A 16,400-nucleotide genomic window follows, 5' to 3' on the forward strand; every position below is an offset into this window, starting at 1 on the left:
AAAATAGGATCACTTTTTGCATCAAAAAATGACAGAATTAGAACGCTGGGGGGGTTAAACGGTCTAGAACTGCTGCAACTACGCTGTACCAAGTGCATCAGTCTCGGGGTAATAAGTTGAACAAATGTGTTATTTCATAACTGGCTCTCTTCCTTCTGGGCAAAGCCAGGAACTTCTCAGCACCCCCTCGTAAATAAAGGAAGTGATAATGTGCAGCATGGAGTCATTCCCTAACACAGACCAATCGGAACAGGTTGGTGTCATACCAGAACAGAGCATTTTGTAATGAAGATTTCTCAGCCTAGGATGTGATTGGTCTGTGCCAGGCATTGTTCTCTATCGCTAGGTCATGTGTCTTTGTGATGTCACAGAGGGGTACAGACCTTAAACACATCATCCTGACACAAGCTTGTCACCCGGCATTGCACAGATTTTAGTCTACAGATTTCTGCAATGCAACACCTTAGGATTTCGGCTGGTTGCCTGGTGAAAACTTCCGTTCACATAGTCAGATCTTTGTGCAGAATAATGACAGTCACAGAGACTGGAGCCATGAGCGGCCAACCCTCCAGGAAAGATAGGAGTTCCCTATGAGGTGCGGAGCGTCTTCAGGGATAATTTGTAATATACAGAAAGTAATTCTGACAGTGATTCCCCCGGTTCTCTGCCCTCTCTCTGGATTCACCTATCTGCAACCATGAAACTATCAGAAATGTATGTGGTACATAAATATTACATTCTACATTCTCTGTCAGTGAGCCTACTGGGGTCATCTACTTCATCCTTTATTAGTGACACTCGTATTGAATATAGGGTGAAGGGGTTGTCACTGAGAAAGGAAGCTACAGATGTGAAATGTCCAGAGCCTTCTCTACTCTGGTGTTCAAGCTACGGGATTTCATTTTTTCGTCCCAACAGGAAGTACGGGGAACTCTCTGTAATGGGGACACAAAAAAATCTGAAGCCATCTCTAAAATTGTAGTTTATACTGAAGATAATTTGTCCAAAACCTATCATAGTTTACTTTTGTCCTGTGGAGGGGGCTGCTTGATGAGAGCCCCGCAGTTGGATTGCTGATATCGATGTGAATCTTTGAGACACTGGCAGTGTGTAGAATAATATGGGTACAGTAACAGGGCACTTACCACCTTGTTAAGTAGATGGCAGGAGCAGCAACTTTTACGATGGGAGAGATATAAAATCATCTACAGCACAAAGCAATGTAGATAGGTAGGGAATTAAATTACCATTTCATTAAATTATTTATTTTTTACAATATTCTAAATAAAAAACATCAGCTTTTCTCTCCATCAATATTCCAATAGTTGTGTCCCAATCAGCAAAATCTCAATCTGCTAGTAGGGAGCCAGTTAACGAAGGCAGTGAATGCCGTAAAATGGCAACCAAAACCTGAAAGATGTGGAGGAAAATGGAAAACTACCATTGGAATGGATAGAAGACTCTGTCTATGATCAGCTCCAGGAAGCGGAAAGAAGTGTAAAGTTCCCTGTGAGTTACAGTTAGGCTTCATATCGGTGTCTTCTAACGGCAAGAAGCCCCTGCAAAGTCCTAATGTTGAAATGAAGACCCTGAAGAGGTAACAGCTTGCCAAAGAACCTATTGAATGACCCAACATTTTGTGGACTGATGAAAGAAGGATTCTTTTTGTGGGGGTCTAGAGGCTGCAGACAGTTTGCCAGTCAACCCCCCAAACACTTAATTCAAGCCACAGTCCCTTTTGAAGACGGAAGCATTGTGGAGCAAGCCTCATTAAATGGGGATCTTCTCATACTATGGTGTTGGGTCTATTTATCTCATACCAGGGATCAGTTGGAATAAATCAAAATATTTGAAGAGGTCCTGTTCCCTTATGCTGAAAAGGAAATGCCCTCACAATTGGTGTTTTAGCAAGACAACGACCTCAACAACACACCAGTAAATGAGAACTGTTTCCGTTCCACACCATCAAGATTGACATGGAGTGGCCAGCTCAACCCCTGGACCTTTATCCAATAGAAAACTTGTGGGGTGATATAAAAAATGTTAAACCATTCAATGCAGAAGAATTGTCGTCAATCGTCCTGGGCTGGAATACCTTTGCACAGGTGAAAGAAGTTGGTGGTCTCCATACAACACAGATGTGCAGCAAACACAAGAGGTCATACAACTAAATATTAGCTCAGTGATTGGAAGGAAAATCTGGAAACATTACTAAGTTTATACAGTGAATGCTGACTGCTATTATACTGAACACAACTGTATATTGGAAAAGAGAATTCCTATCCTAGTTGGTTGTAAATTTGGGGTTGGTGTGTGGTATGATATGGGGTCAGGGGTCGGTATGTGGTAGGATTCAAAGTCGGGGGAGTATGCTAAAGGATTCGTTGTAGGGTTCAGGATCAGGGGTCAGTACATGGTAGGGTTCGGGGTCTGTATGTGGTAGGATTCGGGGGCAGGTTTTGTGGTTAGGGGTCGGTACACGGTAGAATTAGGGCTTAATGTGTGAAAGGATTTGGGGTCGGGTCTGTATGCGGTAGGATTTGGAGCCTGTATGCGGTAAGATTCAGGGTCAGGCGTCCCGAATGCGATAGGATTTGGGGTCAAGGGTCAGTATGCGGTAGGCCTCGAAGTCGGGGGGGTCAATATGCGGTAGGATTTGGGGTCAGAGGTCAGTATGTGGTTGGATTCGTGGTCTGGGAGTCAGTATATGGTTGGATTCAGGGTTGTGGGGTCAGAACATGGTAGGATTCGGAGCCGGTATGCGATAGGATTTGGAGTTGGTGTGTGGTAAGATTTGGGGTCTAGGGTCGGTATGCGGTAGGATTCTAAGTCGGGGGTTGATATGTGGTAGGATTCGGGGTCAGAGGTAAGTATGTAGTCGCATTCGCAGCCAGTATGTGGTAGGATTCGGGGTCGGGAATCAGTATCTGATAGGATTCAGGGTCTGTTTGGTGTCAGGGGTCGGTATGGGGTAGGATTCAAAGTTGGGGTCGGTACATGGTGGAATTTCTGGGTCAGGGATTGGTATGTGATAGGATTCGGGGTCAGGATGTGATAGGATTCGGGGTCAGGGGTTGTTATGTGATAGGATTCGGGGTCAGGATGTGATAGGATTCGGGGTCAGGGGTTGTTATGTGATAGGATTCGGGGTCAGGATGTGATAGGGTTCGGGGTCAGGGGTTATGTGGTAGGATTCGGGGTCAGGGGATCGGTATGTGATAGGATTCGGGTTGGGAGTCGGTATGTGAAATGATTTGGGGTCAGTATACGGTAGGATTCGGGGTCAGGGGTTGTTATGTGGTAGGATTAACAGTTGGTAGTCCGTTGTGATAGGATTCAGAGTCGAGGGATCAGTATGTGGTATGATTTAGAGCCAGTATGCGGTAGGATTCGGGGTTGGGAGTCGGTATGTGATAGGATTCGAGGTCGGTGTGTGGAAGGATTTCGGGTCAGAGGTCTGTACATGGTCAGATTCAGGGTCAGGGATTGGTATGTGATAGGATTTGGGATCAGTACGTGGTAGGATTTGGGGTCAGGAGTTGGTATTCGATACGATTTAGGGTCGGTGTGTGGTAGGATTTGGGGTCAGGGGTCAGTATGTAGTCAGATTTGGAGTTGGGGGGGGGGGTCAGTATGCGGTAGGATTCGAGGTTGGTATGTGGTAGGATTCGGAGATGAGGCGGGTCGGTACTCGGGGTCAGGATGTGGTAGGAGTGGGGTTCAGGGGTCGGTATGTCATAGGATTTGGGGTTGGTGCGTGTGGTAGGATTCAGGGTTGGGGGTTGATATGTGATAGGAGTCGGTGTGGTAGGATTTGGGGGTCAGTACTTGTTAATTTGTTCTGCAGATCTCATTGCAAACTGTTTGCAGTCACTTCTTCTCCTTACATGTTGCAGTGAGACCCTCGCCTGGGCCAGCGCTCAGATCCATTGCCAGTTTCATGCCAGTGACAGCAGAGTGCAGCTTCCAGCCAATGAGGAGCCCAGACAGGATGTCCAGGCTGAGAATGAGACCGTCTTCATCCCTAACAGAGGTTAGTGGTACTTCCTGCCCCCATGGCGTCTTCCTGACCCCATTCTCTATTCTCATCAATTTATATTTTCTAGGTGAACGAGGTCAGTGTATCCTCTCTACTCCACCCAAAATTCTGTTCTGTGACCTTCGCTTGGACCCCGGAGAGACCAAATCCTGTACGTGGAGAACAATTGTCAGCCTTCATATTTGTCTTCTGTACAGCAGATGGTTAAAAGATTTCTCTTTCAGATTCCTATACTGAGACATTGCCTCTCTCTGCTCCCCCCTCCTTCCGAGGGCAGTCTGTTAAATATGTCTACAAGCTGACCATTGGCTGCCAGAGAGTCAACTGCCCCATACAGCTTCTGCGAGTCCCATTCCGGGTCCTTTTATTATACGGTAAGAGGTCAGGGGTCGCACTCACCTTGTCTACCCATCCCCTCCCTTCCCTCTGACTGTCCTGAGCCCATATGATCTTATATCCCGCTGGGGGGGTCACAGTGATCCCATATCCTGCTCAGGGGTCACAGTGACCCCGTATCCCCCTCAGGGGTCACAGTGACCCCGTATCCCGCTCAGAGGGTCACAGTGACCCCGTATCCCGCTCAGAGGGTCACAGTGACTCCGTATCCCGCTCAGGGGTCACAGTGACCCCGTATCCCGCTCAGAGGGTCACAGTGACCCCGTGTCCCGCTCAGGGGGTCACAGTGACCCCGTGTCCCGCTCAGGGGGTCACAGTGACCCCGTGTCCCGCTCAGGGGNCCCGTGTCCCGCTCAGGGGGTCACAGTGACCCCGTGTCCCGCTCAGGGGGTCACAGTGACCCCGTGTCCCGCTCAGGGGGTCACAGTGACCCCGTATCCCGCTCAGGGGGTCACAGTGAACCCGTATCCCGCTCAGGGCTCTTTTCCTAAATGATCCTTTTTAATGGGTTTTTAAAGTGGATTTTTTTTATGAACGCAGAGCTCACGATCCATCTCATTGTCAGCCCTCCAGGGTTTCCAGCCGCTACAAGAGGATGAGGTGGCTCCCTCCAATCCCTTCCTGGACGATGATGAAATTAGTAAGAAAGACTCGCGCCTACTAGACTCCGCTGTGGAGATTCTTATGGCTGTTACATCACGGCGGACGTTACGTAAGTCTGTAGCTGCATATTAAATAACAGCTGGGCCAGCACTTGAATGTGCAGGGAATGGGAGCAGTAATATAGTATGTATATATAAAGGAATTGCTGGGAGTAGAGACATAAACTATAGGGCAGAAATGCTGGGGACTATTTGTACCCAGTAGAGCAGAGTGTAGAGTCATTAGATTGTGAGCCCCTTTGAGGGACGGCTAGTAATAAGGTTATGGACTTTGTACAGCGCTGCATAATATGTCAGAGCTATATAAATAATGGCTAATTTTAGAGAAGAGCTGTATGCAGGGACATATTTTAGAAAGTTAGATCGATGAGTAGAGACCTATAGAGAACCAATAGAGTAGAAATGCTGGGAGCATGCATGATTATGATTGGGCGGTCTGTGAGGGTCCTATGGGGAAGACCTTGTGATATAATACCCCTTTTCCTCTTTTTACAGATCAATATAACATCAGCAACACACGAGGCAGAGTTGGAACTTTCTGTATCTTTAAGACGGTCTATAAGATAGGAGAAGATGTCATTGGAACCTTCAACTTTTCTGATGGTGAAATTCCCTGCTTACAGGTCGGTAATGTCAGGGGGCATCATGCTAATGAATGGTTGCTGCCTGTACGGCCTTTAGGGTTCCTTTGTTACATCTGGGACTCTTTATGCTGCTTTGTATGGCCAACCTTCAGAAAATGATTCCTGCCCATTGACATCAACCCACAATAAAATCTTCTGGGATCCAACCAATCACAATGTTCTCATTCTTCGACCTCACCGACCCCTGCACAATAATGCCTTATAAATCTGAGGCCATGTCCTGATCCGGGGATAGATTGATAGAACCCATAAAAATCCATGACAAGAAGACTAGTGTCCCTTTATCTTTTGATCTGTTTGAATTTGTGTAAGATGGGCTAGGTCAGGGTAAGGTGGAGACATGGCATTAGTGCACCCCTCTCCCGGCCAGCTTATTACCCCCATAACGGCCCCACCTAAACCAGCTCTCCTTTTTACTTTCTATCACTCTTCTCCCAAACAGCTTACTTCACCTTGTATCTTCCTCTCCCTTTTATTATAATTATTATTATTTCCAAACAGGATTTATTTAGCACCAACATATTACGGAGCGCTGTAAAATAAAATAGGGTTGCAAATGACAGATTGATACAGACAGTGACACAGGAGGAAGAGAGGACCCTGCCCCGAAGAGCTTACAATCTACCTTCCAAACTAACATGTCACCATCCGCAGCACAGTCCCCGTAATATCAGCCTCCCCATGACCAGCTCACTCCCACTTATCCTACTGCCCTCCTGGCCAATTCATACAAGTCTTCTCTATCCCCCAATCCTTATCCACCAATTCTAACCCTGCATTACTACAAAACGAGCACCCACTCATATGTTCCATCGCGATAAGCACAAACGCTTTATCTGTAGTTTTAGCTGCCATTGTCCATCCCAATTTGTATAATGTGTTCTGCTCTTTTATCTGATGTCATTGTGCAGCTTGTGTGGTGTGGTTGTGCCGTGACCTGACTCTGTTCTCTTTGTGTAGTACTCTGTGTCTCTGCAGACGGAGGAGAGTGTACAGGAGGAGTACAGACGTTCCCGTGGACAGCCGCTATCCATCAGCACGCATGCTCAGCACCATGAGTCCTGCCTACATACTGCCAGCAGTAATTTCAGCCTTCCTGTCCCGCTCAGCTCCTGCCCTGGCTTCACTACCAACATTGGTGAGTAATGGTAAACCTGAGGTGTTCATGAAGGTTTTCCCAAGCATTCTGCCGATCCTGGCATCTAATCCTAGCATGGCTTTTATTAAAATGTTATTTATGTCTCATAAGGGAGAAGGGAAAGGCAGCTCTACAACCTGTAATGGAAACTCCCCGTGTACACCCGTGTAATTCTCCTCCTCCCCGCCCCGGGTGCCCGCTACACACGTGTGTTTCTCCCCCCCTCTGGGTGACCGCTACATGCGCATGTCCCCCCTCCACCGCCTTTATGGTGACAGCAACACTTCTGAGACAGAGGCTGTGAATCCTAGGGCATACAGGGCGTGTGTATATTGTGAACATATTGTGAAATACGGAGTTTTGCCTCTCTTACAGACTGCATGTCAGGAATGGTGTGGTATAAGTGGAGCGCTGGGGGTGCTGAATGTGGCACTATGGTTATCATGTCTCACCTCTTCTCCCTGTTATACAGTATCACTGAAGTGGCGCCTGCACTTTGAATTTGTCACAGCCCGGGACCCAGTGGAAGCGCCCACCGTACCAGAGAACCAATCAGAGATCATCACTTGGACGGGAGCTGAACACATTGATGTGGACACTTTTAGCTGGGATCTGCCCATCAAAGTTCTACCCACCAACCCCTTACTTGCCTCTTATGTATCTCCGGCCTCTTCATCCCACTCCATCTGTATATAACCGGGCAATTTTGTGATTGCAGAGACTGAGGGAGAACTCCTTTCTGCTCTGGTGATTGAGGGGCAAACTCTAGGCAAACCATACCAACTACCCTACCAAGAGCAAACTTTTTAATATTGGCCACTCTCTAGCTCCCTCCCCTGGACTGGCCTATACTGGGGCATGTACACTATATAGCTCCATACTTTGGCTAACCCATTGTTGAGAGGGGGGCGGGTTTAGCTTCCTGATTTGGGCTGATCTGCAATGTGCTGTGTTTTTGTGAGATTGGCGCACTATACAGCATCTTCCTCTCTGGGTTTCCTGGGTAGGGGACATAATGGCTCCCTCATAATTGTTTTCCAGCATTGTGGGCACTATAGCGCCCTCCTCTGTCCTGCAGTGAAATTACATTCTATAGCATCTTCCTCTCTGGGTTTCCTGGGTAGCGGACATAATGGCTCCCTCATAATGGTTTTCCAGCATTGTGGGCTAAATAGCGCCTTCCCTGTCCTGCAGTGAAATTACACTCTAGAGCATCTTCCTCTCTAGGTTTTCTTGCAGTGGAGGCAGCGCACTCTATACATGGATTGCTTTGCAGTGAGATGAGCCCCCACTTTAGTTTCCTTCTTTATGAGTTGTAGCGGTGGTGCAGATTGTATAGGTAAGGTGTAGTACTGCATAATATGTTGGCGTTCTATAATTCCTGCTTAATAAAAAGGTGTCTCTGTTAGGAATAGTTTGCACAGAGTGAAGATTCTGAACTAGAAGAGCGCACCCTGATGGTAAAGATCAGAATAACACAGACGTAGAGCAGAGTGGTTTATTGGCACTCAGTGGTCATAAACGGTCTTACAACATAAGCACAGTATGATAGCTGTTGCTGAGTCCTGGTAGGACAGCAGGGTTGGGTTGGCATGTAGCTGGCATTGCCCTGTATGTTGATGGAAAGCAGCAAGGATTCGGACAGGATGTAATGAATATACTGGGCTGTACAGGACCAGATATAGGGGGGTGGTACAGAAATCACAGTGGTCTGGTAAAGCCATGGAGATCATAGGATGCAGTCTATCTGCCAAGGTGGGTTGGGTAGATGGACTCTGAAGTGGGTTCTGGGGTCCCAGATGAGCCCCATTCGTAGTCTGCGCTGTGCACACATGGAAGATTGGTATTGGCTTTCTGAACAACAGAGATATGACAGGTCTGAGGGTCATAGCGAGCTTCACACCACGATGGGAAGTCAATGGGGTGCTGCGTTCTGAAAAACAATACACAAAATAAAAATTTCTGCAGCCAATTTCCCCATACAGTGTAATGTAAGGACCACAACCCTAAGGCATGCTAAAATGACATTTAATAACATTGGGACCACTTTATAAATACCATAAGTTCCATTCCAGCTTCAGAAATCGGGGATTGGTAATTGTAAGTTGTTCTTCTCATTTATTTTTAATATCAAATAAATTCACTTATTAAACTTTGCATCAGTATAAAAATGTGAAATGAGTGAATTTGTGCTGAATGTTTTGTATGACTGGGGGGAGGAGGGGGGGACACTGCCTTCGTGTGATGGGATCAGGGGGGGCTCACTACCTGCACATGGTGCGATGGGGGGGTGGGTATACTGCCTGCGCGTGGTAAGATCAGGTAAGGGTGGGCGCACTGCCTGCGCGTGACAGGATTGGATGGGGCACACCACCTGCGCATGGTTAGATCGGGTGGGGGTATGGCGCACCGCCTGTGCGTGGTTGGATCGGGTGGGGGCAGGGGGCGCACTGCCTTCGCGTGGTGGGATCGTGTGGGGGGGCGCATTGCCTGCGCGTAGGGGATCGGGGGGCTGCACTTACAGCGCCTGGTGGGATCAGGGCGGTGCACTGCCTGCGTGTGGTAAGATGGGGGGGTCGCACTGGCTGCATGTAGTAAGATGGGGTGGGTGCACTGCCTGCGTGTGGTGGGAGATCGGGGGGGGTGCACTGCCTGCGCGTGGTGGGGGAACAGGGGGTCGCTTTGCCTACGCCTTTTGGGGGAACGGGGGGGCACACTGCCTGCGCCTTGTGGGATGGGGGGGTGCACAGCCTGCGCCTTGTGGGGGAACAGGGGGTGGCACTGCTCACTCATGGTCTTCAGCCATAACTGTTGCTTTGTATGTGTTATACAGACATGGAAATAAGATTCGTAGGGGATGAGTAGATGATTTTGTGTGTCTACAAAACAATCTTAGAATAATTTAGGAGTAATGTGTACACTTACATGTCACAGCATCCAACTCCCACAGGGTGCAGACACGTACAGAGCTGACAGTCCTTACCCAGCCAGGATTCTCCCAAACCATAGCTCTTCCCAGCATGGTGACACAACGCTGCAGACCGAGAGAGGGAAGAATTAGTATAGTACAAGATTCACACTGACAGATAAGAACAGCTTGTTTAATTCCCTAGTGGTTGAACTTTGACAGACGTCTTTTTTCAACCTAACTTACTATGCAACTATGTAAGTTTATAACCAGTACAATATAGTTACATAGTAGGTTAGGTTAAAAAAAGGCATATGTCCATCAAGTTCAACCACCAGGGAAATAAACATATCCCAGATATAAAACCCTATAAGACATAGTTGGTCCAGAGGCTCCCTCTAGTTACATTAACCCAACTCCCTACATGCTCATCCTGACTAACCTCTCCACCCTCCACATCTAAGCCATTACCTGCCCGCTCAGTGATTAGGGGCCCCTCTCAAGGTGTTCCAGTGATTTCAGTGTTGCAATGCGCTTCTCCAGCTCCCCAATTCGAGATACCAGAAAGGCGACTTGCTCACATCTGTCACAGTGGTATTCACCTAGGAGCTCCATTTGTGCATACATATGGCAGACTGTGCACTGAACCAAACCTTCCACCTTGCTACCACTCATGTTCACAGTTACAATCAAGGGGTTATAAAAGTTTACTTACAGTTTGTAGTTACTATAAGGATTCAACTCCTTTTGTTTTCTAACTCCACTTAATTCCAAGACACTTGTATCTCAAGCCAAAAATGAGAATATATCTTGTAGCCGTAATATCCCCCAATGTATATACTCTGATCACTGACCCCTTTATAATAATTCATTATAATATCCCCCATTCTATGCACTCTGATCACTGACCCCAGCGTATTAATTTGTTATAATATCCCCCAATGTATATACTCCGATCACTGACCCTTTTATATTAATTAATTATAATATCCCCCATTCTATGCACTCTGATCACTGACCCCAGCGTATTAATTTGGTATAATATCCCCCAATGTATATACTCCGATCACTGACCCTGGTATAATAATTCATTATAATAAAGGGGTGGGAGGGGACTGGACCTGGCAGACCCTTCCCCAGTCCAGGAGAATCAAATAGAAATGATTTCCTCTGGAGTGATGTTAGGAATCCCTCATATCTTTCAATCATTTATCAATGGACTATAAGACACGCATATTGTACAGTATATCAGAATATTGGTGCCCGGGGATGGTACTTACCTTTGGCCTGGAAGTAGCAGCGGCTCTGTGTGTTTGGAAGGATGAGGAGCAGAAGGAGCAGTGCCACTAGTGGCGATGTTGAAGAATGCAGCATGCTTGTGGTGTCTTCTAGGGCAAATATCACAAGAATATAAGGGGAAGCCTAACCTCTACGTATGCAAAGCTACAACTGCGTGTGTCCTTTCTGTAGTGACTTTGCCTTGTCAGGTGCTGTGTAGTCACACCGACCCCTTACTGTGTGTCTCTCCAGTGTGCCCCCTTTGAATGTCTCTTTTTGGAGTGTTCCCTGTGGATGTCTCTATCTGGAGGGCTCTGTGTATGTCTCTATGCAGAGTGTGGATGGCTGTAGGTGGAGTGCCTCATGTATGTCTGTATCTGGAGTGCTCCCTGTCTAGGTGATGGATGGATGAACTCTTATTATCTCTCCTTCTCCCTTCTCGGGTTGATATGTTTCTGCTCTCTCCTCGTATATTTATATCATTTTGTTGCCGGTTGGGGCCAGGACCTGGAAATCCTATAAAACTCATTTCCTGCTTTGAAAGGCAGAAAAACAAACCCCCGATGAAGGCGCTTTTTGTTTTTAATAAGGTGTGAAAATGTGATTCACAGCCCCTCAAAGGGGGTCGATCCCAGGGCTGGCACCCGTCCTGAGGAACCCTCGCTGGCCCTCTCTCACACCTCCGCCTGGCACTTTGTGGGTAGTGTGGATATTGGCAGCGCCTGGCCATGCTACACCTGTTCATTGAATTGTTAGCTCTTCAGTACAGAAGACAGATAACACCTAATGCAATGATGAACCTCACCTCTCCTACCTGTGTATGGGAGCTGTGCCATGCTTAATAAATGACCTGAAAGATACAAAATGGCAAATGTTATTGGGAAACTGATTGGTGTTTAACCCTTCTCCTTCCAAACCAAATTAGGCAGAAAACATTTTAGATTTAGAGATTTCCTAGACCCTCCTTCATATGTCACACAACCAATGGAAATCCATCATGAAGCTGTGGAAATTCTTTTCTTACCTTTGTTTGGCTGATTCCAATTCTGGATGAGGGGCAGTACCAAGGTATCTCCTAGAGGAGAGTACATATAATCTCAACCACTCAGGTAATTCTCTGCTGGATTCCCAGACCTGTGTGGCCTCTTCAACTTCTCTGCTGAATCACTGTACCTGTGACATAGACCACCTGGATGATTGTCTGCTGGATTCCTGGACATGTGACCACTACCATTTAGATACTTACAGTTGGTAATGTACAGAACCAAAACTAGAAAAAAGTTGTCTCTGTCCAAATATTTTTGGACCTATGTGATAAATCCTTAAACCAGTTGTGACCTCCAGGTAAGTTTCCTCTGGATCTATGCAAACATTACCTGTACTGCTTTGGGGATTTAATACTAGATCTCAGTGCCCATAACCTTTACTACATAGGTCATTCTCCAGTAGATCTGTGAAACCTTGACCTCTACTAATTAGGTATTTCTCTGCTAGACTGTTTTACCCAAACTCTTTACTAATTAGTTGATTCTTTGCTGGATGCCTGTACATGTGACCTATACTACTCCAATTCTCCGATAGAACCCTGTATGTATTTGTTATTCTTTGCTGATTCCTAGAAATTGTAACCACTATCACTTAGCTAATTCTCCACTGGATCCCCTCCCATAACCTCTTACAATTGGATGATACTTTGCTAGATCCTCCTACTCATAACCTCATCCAATCAGGTAATACTTTGCTAGATCCTCCTATCCATAACCTACTCCAATCAGGTCATACTTTGCTGGGTCCCCCTACCTATAACCTCTTCCAACCAGGTGATATTTTTCTGGATCCTCCTACCCATAACCTCTTCTAATTAGGTGATACTTTGCTGGATCCCCCTAACCATAACCTCCTCCATTCATGTGATACTTTGCTGGAATTTATTTTAATAATAAAAATGTTTACATTGATACAAATGTTTGAATGAAGGTATAAAGCTTCTGGACAAGTCAAGAATTCCCAGATGTCTGTAGGTGATTCTAGATGTCCTGATCTCATATATATCTCCTAATGTATGATCCCTATCAATCCCCTGTTACACCTGTTTACCCGGTACTACTTCAGGCATTTTATTCTAGATCTCAGTGCCCATAACCTTTAATACATAGGTCATTCTCCGGTAGATCTGTAAAACCTTGACCTCTACTACTTAGGTACCGTATTTTTCGGACCATAAGACGCACTTTTTTTCCCCCTAAAGTGGGGGGAAAATCAGGGTGCGTCTTATGGTCCGAATGCATATTTTTTTACTTCCCAGATTCATTGTCTGATACTGGATCCTTATTCAGACACAAGAAGAAACATTTCACAAATCAGGACAGATCTTGTTCCAAAATGATTGAAGTCTAACTTCAGGAATAAAACAACAGACAATATATTCAAAATGGAGAAGCTGTGTGTGAAAAACTAAGTACACCCCATAATCCAGTAACTTGAAGTTGTTGTTTTCTGGGTGATTTTCTCTCTCATCATTGTGGAGGAATTTGGGCTGATTCCTATTTATAACATCGCTTCAGATCATTGGAGTTTGTGTGCTTTCATTCATACACAGATCTCTTCAGACTGCAAATGAATCCCAAATCATTCCCCTCCACCATCATGCTTTACAGTTGGTATGAGGTGTGAGAAGAGGCTTTCCTCTGGCAACCCTTCTATACAAGCCATGCGTGTTCAGTGTTTCTCTAATCATCCAGTAATCACTGTATAATGCTCACTGAGGCGTGTGGAGTCTGTGATTGGCCTGTATGACTGCGTGTATGGTCTGACCTTGGGTTGAATTTGCTGGGACTCCAGGTGTCCATTTGTGGTAATATTGCTGTGTGGTTTCACAGACGCTGAATGTAGCTTCTAGAGCTCTTCTCCAACTATATTCAGGATTTTCAGAATTCCATATAAAAACTGCACCGCTTCCAGCTGCAAGTAAACACCGGCACAAGCCCAGCAATCAGTGCCTGTTGTTGCCCCTTGGTGGCTATTTGTCTTTTTTATTATTCACCATTTGTTAGCAATTCTGTTCAGCTAGGTTTGTGATGTATACACTTTTATCAGACAGCCAGAAAGGTTATCCCATTGTCTATGAAAAAGGTAAAGCCTATCTCTGCTTACAGCCTGCTGACTGGATAATAAGGGAGCAGCAATACACTGAGCAGTTACCTCTCTGCTCCCCAACCCATCAGCCCATGTCAGTGCAGCCTGATTGGCTACGAGTTTGCCCTCTCTGACTTCTTAGTTCTGCTATTCATACATTACAGGATTCTGACACCACAACATATATGCAATGAAAGTTATTATTTAAACCATTGCATGGTGCTTGTTATATCTAGCTAGAGTTCAACCCTTCAATCAATATTTGCCCCATGATGAATCCTCTGTTATCATCTCGGAGTTATTGGTGGAAGTGTCACAGGTGATACCCAGCTACATAAACCGGAAAACATGATTGGACTGCCCCTGAGGTGCAGTATTTGAGCCCCTCAGCAGTTTTGATGGCATTTGCTTATCGGGGTATTTTTTATTTTTCGATGTCCACATCCAGAAATGGAAATTCTTTCACCTTCAAATATTTGTAGAAATTTGCCTGAGCACTTAGAGATCCTGGCACCTCGGCCCAACAGAGAAAAGACTTGTAACTAAACCTTGAAGATGAAAAGCTGCGACCAGTCAGGTTCTTCATTGAAGACAGGTGAAACCTCCGGATTTCAAGTTTTTGTTTACCTGTCCTCACCCAGTACGGCCATTTTCAGCCAGAACTGCCATGCATGCACACAGAGGCATTCAGTCCCAGCACCCCCGCCCCAAATACCCCACCTACCTACCTCAACCATCCTTCTCTCAGCTGCTCAGTTTTGCTTTCAGGCCCAACCCAGATGCCCTGATCCTCACCTCTGTGACTTAAACCCATTCTTTATTACTGCATAATCCCCAATACTCCCGGGGAACATGTGACCTCGTGTGATGTCCCCAGCCCTGCACAGTATGATGGTTACATAGGTACATAGTGGGTCAGGTTAAAAAAAGTCCATCAAGTCCAACCACTAGGGAAATAAACTTATCCCAGATATAAAACCCTATAAGATATAGTTGGTCCAGACGAAGGCAGAAATCCCCGGGTACAATTTGCTTCAACAAGGAAAAACAATCCCATGAGGCAATCGGATGTTCCCTGGATCAGCAGTCTCTGTTATTTTTACTTTGCTAATCTCTCCTCATAGCGGAGCTCCTCCATTCCTTTTATTAGTTTAGTTGTCCTTCTCTGCACTCTCTCCAATCCCACAATGTCCTTTTTGTGAACTGGGGCCCAAACCTGGACTGCATATTCCAGATGTGGTGTGACCAATGCTGGTGTGGTGGTGTCCCTGCTCCCTGTTTCTGTCCTGATAACAGACATTTTTTTTTGATGGCTCTGGCACCCAATACACAGGTCAATCCTTCCTGCAGACAATCAGTTATAATAAAGTGAGGAGTTCCTCCATAATGTTCAGTCATCCTGATGCTCTTTTTGGCCTAGCCATGATTCTGGTCCTCAGCATTTTTATGGATGTTTGTCCTGGCCCCTGCTTGGCCTGTGACTCGGTCAGCTCTGTTTCCTGTCCCCTTCTAGCCGGTAATTAGCACTCTTGTAAGTAGAAGTTGCATGATAAGTGGGTGCCTGGAAAGGCTGTAAAAGTTCGTTGCCAGAATCCCGGTGGCAGCGCACAGTGCCAGCTCTCTGGTCATGGCTCCAGCAGGTGCTTTACTGTCACAGTAAGGAGAGCAGAACTTCCCTAATATTTCATAGAAGATGTTTCCTGCCACTCTGTGACCCCCAGGAGATGGCACATTCCTAACTGGTGACACCATGCGACGAACGTCCTGCTATGCGGTCATGCAGCCACTCAACCCTCATTTACCAAAACAATGATACCAGAAGCCTTGAGAACTCCAACCGCCAAGTAGAAAATTTGAAAAGACAACTCAAGTGTAACATACCAAAAACATTCTATCTGTCCTCTGCACAGTTTAAATAAGGCGAGAGGAAGGAGATCTGCACTCTGAGCCAATCAAAGTCCTGTTGTACTGTACAGTCATTCTAACATGTTTCAAGTGCTGGGAGCTGAAGGAAGTAGTTGTAAAAAAATAAATCTTATAGCCAGAGGCAGATGGCACATACAAGGGGACAGAGGCAGAAGTCTCAGGGTCAAAGAACACACCCAGGGGCAGAAGCAGGGGTCATGGTGTCATAGCATACACCTAGGGGCAGAGGCAGGGGTTTCAGGGTCATAGAAAACACTTGGCGACAAGGGCAGGC

General features: G+C 46.2%; 2 protein-coding genes across 3 annotated transcripts in view; one reads left to right on the plus strand and one right to left on the minus strand.

Annotated features, from left to right (window-relative positions):
- RGP1 (RGP1 homolog, RAB6A GEF complex partner 1) overlaps positions 1–9,050 on the plus strand; it is a 12,785-nt gene extending 3,735 nt beyond the window's left edge. Inside the window, exons 2-9 of one of the 2 annotated variants that reach the window (XR_011921113.1) lie at positions 3,897–4,033; positions 4,107–4,190; positions 4,264–4,413; positions 5,001–5,147; positions 5,593–5,720; positions 6,702–6,879; positions 7,352–7,990; positions 8,107–9,050. Coding sequence is in view for 1 of the 2 variants with exons in the window: in XM_072413637.1 (XP_072269738.1) it covers positions 3,897–4,033; positions 4,107–4,190; positions 4,264–4,413; positions 5,001–5,147; positions 5,593–5,720; positions 6,702–6,879; positions 7,352–7,575 (1,048 nt within the window). In the remaining variant the exon portion in view is untranslated. Of the gene's footprint in view, positions 1–3,896; positions 4,034–4,106; positions 4,191–4,263; positions 4,414–5,000; positions 5,148–5,592; positions 5,721–6,701; positions 6,880–7,351 lie in introns of both variants that reach the window. The other variant, XM_072413637.1, reaches the window with a different exon arrangement.
- Positions 8,364–11,996, minus strand: MSMP (microseminoprotein, prostate associated). The gene is made up of 3 exons (XM_072413638.1): positions 11,068–11,996; positions 9,805–9,913; positions 8,364–8,812 (listed from the first exon to the last, which is right to left on the minus strand). The coding sequence occupies exons 1-3, from the start codon at positions 11,159–11,161 to the stop codon at positions 8,623–8,625; spliced, it is 393 nt and encodes a 130-aa protein (XP_072269739.1). The 5' UTR covers positions 11,162–11,996; the 3' UTR covers positions 8,364–8,622.
- Between the last annotated feature and the right edge of the window lie 4,404 nt (positions 11,997–16,400).

Source organism: Pyxicephalus adspersus, chromosome 6, assembly GCF_032062135.1.
Source record: "Pyxicephalus adspersus chromosome 6, UCB_Pads_2.0, whole genome shotgun sequence".
NCBI lineage: Eukaryota > Metazoa > Chordata > Amphibia > Anura > Pyxicephalidae > Pyxicephalus > Pyxicephalus adspersus.

What these genes read in the sequence shown, in the direction of transcription:
- MSMP (XM_072413638.1), bottom strand. Translation starts at nt 11,161, where the DNA reads ATGCTGCATTCTTCAACATCGCCACTAGTGGCACTGCTCCTTCTGCTC. An exon ending in CTGCTACTTCCAGGCCAAAG is followed by an intron (nt 9,914 to 11,067) that starts GTAAGTACCATC and finishes CTCGGTCTGCAG; the next exon opens with CGTTGTGTCACCATGCTGGG. An exon ending in GGAGTTGGATGCTGTGACAT is followed by an intron (nt 8,813 to 9,804) that starts GTAAGTGTACAC and finishes ATTGTTTTTCAG; the next exon opens with AACGCAGCACCCCATTGACT.